The sequence below is a fragment of the Saccoglossus kowalevskii genome, chromosome 5 (genome assembly GCF_978046115.1).
Source record: "Saccoglossus kowalevskii chromosome 5, keSacKowa6.1, whole genome shotgun sequence".
In the NCBI taxonomy this organism is placed as follows: domain Eukaryota; kingdom Metazoa; phylum Hemichordata; class Enteropneusta; family Harrimaniidae; genus Saccoglossus; species Saccoglossus kowalevskii.
The window spans coordinates 19333225-19345431 of record NC_140645.1 but is presented as its reverse complement, the minus strand read 5'-3'; the positions used below and the strand labels follow the sequence as shown (position 1 = coordinate 19345431).

The 12207-nt window shown below is 33.8% G+C and overlaps 1 protein-coding gene across 7 annotated transcripts in view; it reads left to right on the top strand.

The window, feature by feature from the left end:
• Positions 1-12207, top strand: part of LOC100374488 (rho guanine nucleotide exchange factor 11-like) — a 212501-nt gene that overhangs the window by 141617 nt on the left and 58677 nt on the right. For 6 of the 7 annotated variants that reach the window (XM_085499205.1, XM_085499204.1, XM_085499207.1 and 3 more), the window contains 4 exons: positions 1251-1387; positions 3390-3470; positions 5706-5834; positions 9286-9576. In XM_085499205.1, coding sequence (XP_085355331.1) covers positions 1251-1387; positions 3390-3470; positions 5706-5834; positions 9286-9576 — 638 coding nt within the window. The remainder of the gene's footprint in view (positions 1-1250; positions 1388-3389; positions 3471-5705; positions 5835-9285; positions 9577-12207) is intronic. The other variant, XM_085499206.1, reaches the window with a different exon arrangement.

Here is a 12207-nt window from a genome sequence, read left to right as displayed (position 1 = left end):
GACTTCTTGTTAAAAACCGCAAGTGCAATTGCTTTGATATTACATATATAGGTACTACATGTGGACCTCTCTCAGATTTGTTCATTTTGTAATGATATCTTTAATTCTCTAATTTTGGTGAATATTTTTGTCATTTTTGGTAAAAACTGATATTTTCGACTTCTTGTTAAAAACCACAAGTGCAATTGCTTTGATATTACATATATAGGTACTACATGTGGACCTCTCTCAGATTTGTTCATTTTGTAATGATATCTTTAATTCTCTAATTTTGGTGAATATTTTTGTCATTTTTGGTAAAAACTGATATTTTCGACTTCTTGTAAAAAACCGCAAGTGCAAATGCTTTGATATTACATATATAGGTACTACATGTGGACCTCTCTCAGATTTGTTCATTTTGTAATGATATCTTTAATTCTCTATTTTTGGTGAATATTTTTGTCATTTTTTGGTGAAAAGTGATATTTTCGACTTCTTGTTAAAAACCGCAAGTCCAATTGCTTTGATACTACATATATAGGTACTACATGTGGACCTCTCTCAGATTTGTTTATTTCGTGATGATATCTTCAATTCTCTAATTTTGGTGAATATTTTTGTCATTTTTGGTAAAAAGTGATATTTTTGACTTCTTGTTAAAAACCGCAAGTCCGATTGCTTTGATATTACATATATAGGTACTACATGTGGACCTCTCTCAGATTTGTTCATTTTGTGATGATATCTTCAATTCTCTAATTTTGGTGAATATTTTTGTCATTTTTGGTAAAAAGTGATATTTTCAACTTCTTGTTGAAAACTGTAAGTCCGATTGCTTTGATATTACATATATAGGTACTACATGTGGACCTCTCTCAGATTTGTTCGTTTTGTGATGATGTCTTCAATTCTCTAATTAATTTATTTTGGTGAATATTTTTGTAATTTTTGGTAAAAAGTGATATTTTCGACTTCTTGTTAAAAACTGTAAGTCCGATTGCTTTGATACTATTCATATTGTTCATTTTCTAATGATGTCTTCAGTTCTTTAATTGAAATGTGCATTGCTAACAGCTGAGCTATCTCAGCCGATAGGCTGCTTGTTTAGATTTTTCTATGTCCCATCCCAGTCACATTTAAAAATTGAAAAAAAAAATGGAGCTTATACCTACATTAGATTTTAGTCAGATTGTAGTTTTAATATTATTCTAAAAGTAGAAATTAATAAATATTTAATAATTTCCTATTCTATTCATTCTGTTTCACAGCTGGTTCATACGTAGCTTTAACGTTACTTGGAAGACCTCCAGGATCTAACTACCCTCCCCTTCCACCGCCACATGTTCCTGCTCCACCTGCGCCTTATACAGGAAGACCAGAAGTCACCGGACCCCAGCCTGCTGTGGTGAGTAGATCATCATGAAACCTCAGAGGCAGTTATGACATGTCTCTAGCCAACAAAATTCTTATGTAATATTCTGTTGTAATTAACCTTAGGCACAGGTGGCCATAGAAAGCTTGTTAACAACTTGACAAGAGAACCATGCAAATTATTTTCTCCTCTCAAATAGAGTTCTATCATACACCCTTTGATTGCGTCTACCGTTCCCCTGATCATTGTGACCTGTAACTAGAACAATGGCAGAGTCTGGGAGAATGGAACAAAATTGAGTACAAGTCGCATGTTTCTCTCGTTTTCAATTAGATCTCTTGGCCATTTGCGTCCAAGATCTATTCAGCTGGACAGACTCAAAATCTCAGAAATCTTTAGTAGTGAAATATCCTTCAAATGGAAAGTCATAGTGACTTAATTCTGTCATCGATTATGCCCTCAATAATTTTAAATTTAGTAATCGTAAATACATTGTACCTTTGATAATTTCATCCTTGTATGCATTTGTTGAATACAAAAAATATTAATTTCGACTAGTGTTATTATTATTAAAAAAAAAGCAAATACTTAAAGCAGGAGGGGTCGTGACCTGCGCACGTGCGGGAATTTAGTCCCAAGCGCCGATAACAACACTCGCTAAAAACACAAAGGCTCATTGGTAGACGCTTATTTGTAAACAATGACACGCTATGGCCATCTGACGTATGTGCAGGTGACGACTCCTCTGCTTTAAGTAGCTGGCTAAAATCCTTTAATATGAATATAATTTATAGATATGGATTAAATTTGTCAGGTAGCAATGTCTGTTGGTAAAATACACAAATAGGCCAATTTTTGTCCGCTAGTGATGTAATTTTCAAGCCCATTAATGAAGTTGATCAATGACTAGACATTTTACCAGCGTTCTTGGGGACCACAGGTATTTGTAAATTAAGACATTGACACACTGCTGTCACTAGAGGGCATTGTTGTGCATATACAAGTACAAAGATTCAGACTAATGCAGTACTAAAGATGTTACATTCTTCCCAGGAAAGATGTAAGTTTGCTCTGAGAAGCCAAATTTCAGGCTTGGTCTGCCCAACTAAATTTGTATAACTAGAATAAAATTTGTGTTCTGGGGAGCATAAACAGGTTAACAGTGATACCTATCATATATTTCAATTATTCACTGGGTTTTAATTTCTCTATTTTCGCTGATAACTGAAATCTGCTTAGTTAAATCTATGTCAACATGTAAAATAACAATAAAACTCGCTGTTTCCTTGACAAATTCGTGAAATTAAAACACAGTGAATATGCTCAAAACATTAAAATAGCGAAATTAAATGTCAGTTTAAATAAATGGTTTGACAGTATTGGTCAAGTTTTTTTGTTTACCAGTAATTCATAAGTTTATATATCATGTTGACCTTTGACCTGTCACTGATGTAATTTTGACCCTTGACCAATAGTATCCAACATGTGGTTGTTTATTTTTATTTTCTTCATATCACGTTTTTCATCTTTTCATGATTTTTTGTTGTTGTAATTTTTCCTATCATCACTTATGTTACTTCAGGTAATGTAAAACTTGCACCTCTTATTTCCATTAATCTCATTGCAAAGTCTATCAACTTAGGGGTTCTTATTTTGTCATTCCCTAATAACTAGTGAGTCTTTATTTTAACACCATGGTACAGTACAGTCCTGTGGTAACTTAACTTCAAAGCTGGCTTTACCTTCTCATAAGAACTCATAATAATAATTTCAACTTATTGTTATAATTTCAACTAATTTTTACCGATGTTACCAATATGGGACATATTTAGATATGTAGAGGTTGTGAAAACAAGCTAAGCTAGGTCAAAGTTACGTACTGTAGCTACCATACCATCTGGTTAGAAATGAACTGAATATTTCACTACTTTTGAAAGCCTGAGATGAGACTTGTCGTGTCATAATTTTGTTGCACCATGTCTTACACTTGACTTTCTTTTTCTCATCATACTCCATCAATTTTCTCCTAATGCAGCCGGAAAAAGATGAGGAATTGAGGCAGGAGCGCATCAATGTTATGCGGCAAATGTTAGACCAGGAAATGGAATTATTTCAGGTTTGTTAGGATCATATCTAGTATCACATTATTACCCTTCCTTCTTTCTTCCCCAGAAAACATGAATCTGGTATCTGTATAATAATTATGGTATATGTTGCCATGGTATCTATACATGTAGCTATGGTATCTGTAGCTACATGTATGGTATCTGTAGCTATGGTATCTGTAGCTATGGTATCTGTAGCTACATGTATGGTATCTGTAGCTATGGTATCTGTAACTGTGGTATCTATCTAGCTATGGTGTCTTGTGTCATGGTACATGACGCTATGGTATTTGTAACCATAGAATTTTGTAGCTTTGTTATATGTTGTCATGATATATAAGCGTTTGTATCTGCAACCATGGTATCTACGGTATTGGAACGTAGCTATGGCTTCTGTACATGTACCTGTAGTCATGATAGGTACCATGGTAACTATATCTGTGGTTTCTAGATATTTAGCTCTAGTTTCTATAGTCAATCTTTGTAACTATAGTATCTGTAACTATGGTATTGGTAGCTTATGGTATCAGTAGTCATGGTGTCTGTAACCATGGTGCATGTATCTATGTATCTATCTAGGTTTCCATGCTAGTGTGTTTTATTGTTATGATTGTTCTACATTGTGTGACACTCCAACATCAACAGTGACCTGTGATCTGACCTGTGACATGTAATTACTTGATCACCTATAATAAAATACTGTAAAAAGATTAATTATTCACTGGGTTTTAATTTTGCTTATTTGGCTGACTGGAAAATGTGCAAAATTAAAACTCAGTGAATATGTAAAATTTTGCATAGAACACATTATCTAAATAATAAAACAGTGAATTTAAAACCCACTGAATATTCCACAAAATCTTAAATCAGCGAAATTTAAACTCACGGAAAATTAGTCATTTTACAGGAGCTTTGTTTGAAAAAGTATGTGACTGTGCTTGGATGGTATAGCATCTAGTAACATAACATTGCTCTGATGCATGAAATTTTGCAAACCATTCGTTTAATTAGGCTTATAATTCTGAGTGATGCACTTTCAAATTGGATTTGTTGATGTGAGTGATATATTGAGTTGGCATGACTTCATGAACTCAATATCTATCATTTGTAATTCAATCTGTATGATGGTGTTATGGCAAACCTTGCATGATGCAATCAAGACATGTCAGGCTGTTGATGTATTTACATACATACAGCAGAAGAAGTGGTTTGCATGTCTTCAGTAGTTAGGCTTCAAAATTCTGATCTATATATTATACTCACTTACTTGAATTTATATCATGTTCATTTAACTGGTAATATTAATTATTTTAATTTGATAGCATGCACAATATTTTTGCACCATTTCCATATTTTTAATAATTAAACTAACTCCATACAATTTTTGCATGGTTTCATTTTTGATGTGATTTTTATTGCATTTTGTAATGTCTTTAAACCTTTTTTTTTCATATTCTTTCAGTTCCTACAGGGACTTACATTATCATTTTCATGCATGCATCTGTGCACACCTGTATCTCAGACATGCCTTGGCAGATTTTATTCAAAATTCACACATACGTCATAATACACATGCATCTATTCCATGATTCAATTCAAGATGGCTGAGTGTGCCATTTTAGTGCTAAGAATTTACCAAAATTAAACATACTGGATCCTTGATGCACATAATTGAAAATGGCCAACTGGCAGCCATTTTTCCTTTTAACAAATATAGTTCCACTGTCATCTATGACATTCAAACTTCACACATCATGTCATACATAACCATGTGCATTTGTTTCATGATCCAATATAAAATGTCCGAATGGTGGCCATTTTAGTGGTAAAATTTCTCCCATTCGGGAACTGGATCTTGGTTATGGTTGAAAATATTTTATGCAAACTTGGTATGTTCATTAAGCATAATGGGTCCTTGATGTTAATTTTTTTCCATATTTGATTCAAAATGGCTGACTGATGGTTATTTTTTTTAATGAATGCTGTTCTGTAGCCATATTGCTAAAATAGCTGGACTAATCATGTATGTAACACATTTTCACATGCGTCTGTTTCAGAATTCAAGATAGCTGATTGTGATTTCTTGCAAGACATGCCTTATGAATGTTATGGGCAGAATGAAAGAAGAAATCACACAAATAAACTGACTCCTTTTTGTATCATGTCTGTCACATGACTGCATGTATTTATTTGATGTTGAAAGTCACTGAAAATTGACTTGTCATTGATTTGTTTAAACTTCTTAGACAACTAAAGACGAATACGATAGAAATCCTTCAGATAAAATAAAGCGACAACTGGACGGTGGTACAACGCGAATTAAAGCACTTGAGCAACAATTGCGAAATCTTACAGGTGATTCTATGTCATCAAAGGTAAATAATAACTGCATTACTAGGGGGTCTTTTTTGTTTTTTTTAGGCATTTAATTATTCATTTTATGGCTTCTCAGAAATCTTCCAAAAAAAATGTTTTTACTTCTAAAAAGGGGTCATTTGTTTGGTTATTTTCTGTGTAGTTAGGTCCTCTTTTGTATTGTCATTGCAGTTAAAGGGTCATTTATATTGTTATTTGTTCTACAGTTAGGGGGTCTTTTGTATTGTGTCTTGCTCTCTGGGCTTTAAATTTATGTCATGCCCCCTAAGCTTCTCATGTATAGAAGGTTTTTATGCGGTTGAGCACCTAGCTTGGTATTCTTTCTCTGCATATAAAACTGATGTATGCTTTCTTTAAAGCGTGGTAGTCGTCGCGCCACGCATGCGCGAGATATATGGGTCTCATATAAACAAAGATAGCGAGTATGAACTGAGCCATTACTAAGCTTCAATCAGGTATTTTTTAGGTGATTGGAATGTATCGAAAGAGTCACCGACGGTAATCAGTTCAAGTCGCGCCCAGGTCGAACCTCATACTTGTGATTTCATTAGAAGAGCGCATTGGATTGTGGGAAAATTAATGTTTATCAACACAAATGAATTTGTATGTGATGCATGCTTCCCACTACAGACCAGAATTATATTATGAAAACTGGCAGCTAGAATGAAAACCTATCTGTAAAATAAATTTCTACTAGACCTTAATACTAAGCAATGGTTTACTCTGCTGAAATACCAAGATGGGTGACCTTTGTAGGTTTTGCACCAAACTGTTGTTGTCAGCATATTCTATACTGTGTATCTTTTCAAATATCATATAATATTTTCTTTCTGTGCCTATTTTAATGATCTAGTATATAATAAATGCAATTTTTCGTTTATGTGCACTGGAGACTTATTTTCTGAATAAGCAAATAGCAGTAAAGTGTGCTAATGTTATTTTTTGTAACTTGAATCACTTTTACATCTTACTGATGGTCTTTTTTTCTCTCTTTGTGCTCTTATTACTCCCTTTTCTGTCTTTCTTCTTTTTGTTACGTCTTTCTGTAAATTGTACATAATTGTCCTACTGCTACAGATATTTGCATTGACTGGTATACCTCTATCGCCTCCACCCTCACCTTCACCATATTCTCAGGTAATTTAATGCCTGTTGATGCAATCTCTGCTTTTTAACATTTTTGCTTGACACTAACCCCCACTCTCTTTTATTTCATTGTTTAGTCTATTGTCATAGTGCAGATGAATAAGATCTCAGATATTGACTTGTTTTTGGTACTACTTTATTTCATGCATCAGAATACATACTTTTGGAATAGTGTTATATACATTTAACCTGATCACCAGGTGTATTGATATGTAAAAAAAGTAGTTCTCTTGAGGCAGCTTTTAAAATGATGAAATAAACAATAATAATGATTGTGACAATAATCCACTTTCTTTGATGTTTTGTGTGTTTCTGATTGCATATGAACATGTTTTCTCCAATTCAATTCAATTTTGGCCTAAACAGATTGACAGTTATTTTTGATCAAATATTTCAAACTAATTAACATGAATGGTGACTGTGATATAAACTGCCAAATATATCTGGTGTAATTTTTTCCATATTTCATGAATTTTGTCTAATTTTCAAATAATTAATTTGCAAGAGTTTGATTGTTTTTGTGTTTTCTGCACTGTGTTTTATATCTATGATTCTATCTTTTCTTGTTTTTTCAATCCTATGACTTATAAATATCCCAGTGTTCTCTGCAAGAATGTGTAGATGGTGTTCTTCCCAGAAATAATTGTGTTTATTCTCTGAACGTCATGTTGGCTCTATAATTTTTGCTATTGGTGAAGTTGAGCTCATGCTTTGTCTTGTTAGCCAGCATATGCAAATTACTCTTGCCAAGATATGCTAATTGCACTTGCTAAAATATGCAAATTTGACCTGCCAAGATATGTAAATATCTCTTGCCAGGATATACTGAGTTGACCTGCCAAGATGTGCTAATTGGACTTACCAAGATATGCAAATTCGACTTGCCAAGATATGCAAATTTGACTTGCCAAGATATGCAAATTCGACTTGCCAAAATATGCAAATTTGACTTGCCAAGATATGCAAATTCGACTTGCCAAGACATGCAAATTTGACTTGCCAAGATATGCAAATTCGACTTGCCAAGATATGCAAATTCGACTTGCCAAGATATGCAAATTCGACTTGCCAAGATATGCAAATTCGACTTGCCAAGATATGCAAATTCGACTTGCCAAGATATGCAAATTTGACTTGCCAAGATATGCAAATTCGACTTGCCAAGATATGCAAATTCGACTTGCCAAGATATGCAAATTTGACTTGCCAAGATATGCAAATTCGACTTGCCAAGATATGCAAATTCGACTTGCCAAGATATGCAAATTTGACTTGCCAAGATATGCAAATTCGACTTGCCAAGATATGCAAATTCGACTTGCCAAGATATGCAAATTCGACTTGCCAAGATATGCAAATTTGACTTGCCAAGATATGCAAATTCGACTTGCCAAGATATGCAAATTCGACTTGCCAAGATATGCAAATTCGACTTGCCAAGATATGCAAATTCGACTTGCCAAGATATGCAAATTTGACTTGCCAAGATATGCAAATTCGACTTGCCAAGATATGCAAATTCGACTTGCCAAGATATGCAAATTCGACTTGCCAAGATATGCAAATTCGACTTGCCAAGATATGCAAATTCGACTTGCCAAGATATGCAAATTCGACTTGCCAAGATATGCAAATTCGACTTGCCAAGATATGCAAATTTGACTTGCCAAGATGTGCAAATTTGACTTGTTTTTATGACACTGCTCTTTTTAGTAAATATTTTTGTTTGTTTTTGACTTAAAAAACTACAAAGCAAATTATACCATAGGTTTAAATGCCTAATATTGCTTGGTGAGAACACTGGTGTTGTTATTTTGAACTAATGCATATTAACCTTAGTGACTAGTTCAACTGTGGCAATAATAACATTATTATTCTCTGTATGTATTGGCCATTTATTTGATTGTAATATGTCAAATTTGTGTCAGTTCAGGAAGCTGACCACCTAAGTTGGTTAGAAAATACAGCCACCACAAAATGTAACTTGACCTCTGAGTTATTTAGAAAATGATCTGTAGTCATTTCTAGCAATTAGAACAGCTCATTCCATGGCATTATGTTTCTACTGAATTATTGAGTGTGAACATTTTACAATCTGTATCGTTTGTTTTATAGCAGATGTTGTCGGATTTACTGTTTCGTTCCTATCAGTGATGACTATCAAAGTTTAGATCAAAATAGGTAAACATCATGCCTAGTTGGAATGGTGCCGATTTAATTGCTTCAAGAATATACCGGGGTAACTGGGATACTGTGACTTCAGTGCATCATTTAGGTTGATTTCTAATTTGATGTTCTTTATAGGACGACGAAGCCCCTTATTTTGGGCAACCACCCGCCATGGAGGGCGGATTCGAAACTATTACAGAACAACAAGGCAATGCATCAGAACAGCTTCTCTCAGAAGTAGATTATTATGAACCTGCTTCCCCAGAAGAAAGCAAGGCTGTGGACAATGATAGTCTGGATGGAGTGCCAGACGTACTCAGAGAGAATCAAATACAGGCCCATAGTTCGGCCGATGAAGACGATGAACCGATACCTTTTGGTATCGGTCCTACTGAAGCAAGGGAAAGTAAAGCACAGCAATCAGCGGTAAATATATCATTTACTTAAAGGGGCTTCTTCTCAGACTCTGCAGTTAGGGGGCCATTCGTTTGATTATTTTCTGTGTAGTTACAATGTAGGTCCTCTTGCAGTTAAAAGATCATTTGTAATGTTATTTATTCTACAGTTAGGGGGTCATTTGTGTTATTTGGTTTACAGTTACAGTGTCTGTTGTGTTCAATTTATGACAGTGATCTTGATCTTGATCTTCAACTTTGTATTCATTTTATTTCTACATATTGTGCCAGGTGACCTGTCACTGTTGTTTTCCTGACTTTTTTTATGTCCGCTGTCGACTTTGTCTAGCGGAGCTTATCATATGAGTGATTGTCCGTCATCATCCGTGTCAACTTTTTACTTTTGGTAAAAAGTTATATTTACTACAGGTAGACCTCTCTCAAATTTGTACATGTTGTGATGATTGGCATTTTTGGTAAAAATGATATTTTCGACTTCTTCATTGAAAACTAGTCTGATTGCTTTGATACTATACCTATAGGTATCTCAGGTAGAGGGCCATCCTCCTGTGATAATTCGATGTGCTATTCTAGTGTCCACCAGGTCTGGTTGAACACAATCACCTGTCGCATCTTAACCAAGGTTTCCTTCAAAGCCACATCTGTTAGCGAACATGTATGACATGCTCATTTGAGGTCATAGACATCTATTTTGCAATGAATAAAACTTATTGCATGTTTATTGTAGTGCACAATATTTATTTAGTTTCCTTTTATTATATTGCTTTGAGATTAAATTTACTGTTGGTCTTGAAAAGTTCACAAAAATCTGTTGAACTGATAGGAACTCTGGGAATTTACATTCTGAGATGTTTATTGCTTTGTTCCCTGCCGGCAGTTTGTCACTTTAAGAATCCTCACCACTGTGTGGGGAGGTCACTCATTTCTAAGGCTATGACATTTTACTGTTGTCTCTCAGCCATATATTGAATATTTTCAAGTGTACTTTCATGGTAATTTTTGGAGTAAACAAAGCTTCAAAAGTGAAATCAATTGCTATTTAAATGGTACAATGCAACAGAGGGGAGCATTTCCACATGAACATGCTTTTTTAAGCCATACTGAAATACTAGTAAGGAATTGTCTCTTGACGCAGTGTAATAAAGTAGCCTGAACATGAATAAATGAATAAATGAAACAAAATAATGATGAAAAATTGAAAAAAAAAAATATTTACAATTATTGAAGTTTTAGTGTTTTTCAAATGCTAATTTCAAGTATTTAGTTATGTGTGCTTGCTTCAAAAGATTTAGGTTTGCTACTTCCATGATTGTTTCAAAATGTTTGCTATTTGTGTTAAAATGTGCGAATTTGCATATTGCTCTTTCACTGTTACGTAATAACATTTTGTGATGAAGTGTGTTTTATCTTCTAGCTTAAGAAATGTTGAATTTTTTTTTTTTTTTTTCAAATGTCCAAAAAAATGGGCGTGGCTTTTAATATAGAATTTACGGTACACATGTTATTTACATGGGAAGAAAATCAAGTGTATTAGAAGTCAGATTATAATAACATGAACTTGTATTACGTTTCCATGCAGTTAAAAAAACTGCTGTTTTTCTGTTTACGTCGTCGTCACAGAACTCGGTCGCTGTAATGCATCTGTAATGATAAAATTGCTATTGAGATCACAACCTTTCCGCGGGGTTACTACTAAAAATAAACTAAATATCAGGTCACAGTGGTATACTTCATTCTGTTTACACTTGTTTACATCTGTTGTTAGCCATACAGAAATAGTTACTTGATTTGTCATCTTTAAATCACTTTTCTGGTTTGCAAGATCTACTGTTAGTGTTGCTTATTTGATATATTAGAATTGCATTTCCAATAGAGGTGAAATAATACTTACCCAACTACCGGTGTTTCATCAATAAATGTGTTAAATGAGTTCATACACTTCTAATGTAGCTGCAGTGACTGTTACTGAATGAATATTTGCTGCTGTAATTTTGAAAGTCTCTATGACTTCAGTGAAATTGCTACTGCTTTTGATGCCTCTGTTGACAGTATATGAATATATTATGGTATAAAATTCCCGTAAAAAAGTTAGCATTTAACAAATCATAGTATGAGTTTTCTGTACTTATTCAAATCTACAACAAACTTTGGTACGTTTTCAGACTCTGTAGAAGATGTGTGTTTGATAGTGTATAAATTACTGTGGAATACTTTATTTTCGCTGGAATTAATTTTCGCTGAAAAGGCTTTTTGGGCGTTTTGTATGGAATTTATTTTCACTGATTTTTGATGAGTTTAATGTGAAATATAGGAAAAAAAGTATATTCACTGGATTTTATTTTCACGGAATCATCCCTTCAGCGAAAATAGCGAAAATAAATTCCAAGCGAAAATAAAGTATTCTACAGTAGGTTATTTAGCATATTGTTCTATCAGTGCACTTTATAACATAATAAGTAATCTATAGAGATGTGTCTGTAATGAAAATATAAAGTTGTATTTTAATGATCCATTGAAACAATGGACTAGATTTCAAGTTGATGTGCACTTCTATTAGAAATGTGCAGTGTGTGTAATGAAATGAATAGAGTATATACAAATTTGATACCATAAAAACATTGATCACAGTAAATCATTCAAC